Raw genomic sequence first — 353 nt, forward strand, 5'->3', positions numbered from 1 at the left:
ACGCGGGATGGCAGCGTGACGGTGCCGGCAGAGAAGACGCGGGTGGAGAGCGTGGAGCTGGTGCTGCCCCCACATGCCAACCATCAGGGCAACACCTTCGGTGGGCAGATCATGGCCTGGATGGAGAACGTGGCCACCATTGCAGCCAGGTGACCCAAAGGGGATTTGGAGCGGGGGGACGGCATGTCTGGAGGGGACACACAGCCAGGGCAGCGTCCAGCTGGGTCAGACCACAGCCGGTTTGTAGGGACCCTCCAAACTGATGGTCTCCAGCACATCACCCCTGGGCAATGCTGTGCAGGGAGTCCCACGGGTGCGTGGTGCTGGAGGACACCAGGGAAGGGTTCATGCTC

General features: G+C 64.0%; 1 protein-coding gene across 1 annotated transcript in view; it reads left to right on the plus strand.

Moving 5' to 3' along the window:
* ACOT11 (acyl-CoA thioesterase 11) overlaps positions 1-353 on the plus strand; it is a gene marked incomplete at both ends in the record, with an annotated part of 2,892 nt that overhangs the window by 444 nt on the left and 2,095 nt on the right. Inside the window, one exon of the mRNA XM_010165704.1 lies at positions 2-149. Coding sequence (XP_010164006.1) covers positions 2-149 — 148 coding nt within the window. The remainder of the gene's footprint in view (position 1; positions 150-353) is intronic.

The sequence above is a fragment of the Antrostomus carolinensis genome, unplaced genomic scaffold (assembly GCF_000700745.2).
Source record: "Antrostomus carolinensis isolate BGI_N321 unplaced genomic scaffold, ASM70074v2 scaffold51633, whole genome shotgun sequence".
In the NCBI taxonomy this organism is placed as follows: Eukaryota; Metazoa; Chordata; class Aves; order Caprimulgiformes; family Caprimulgidae; genus Antrostomus; species Antrostomus carolinensis.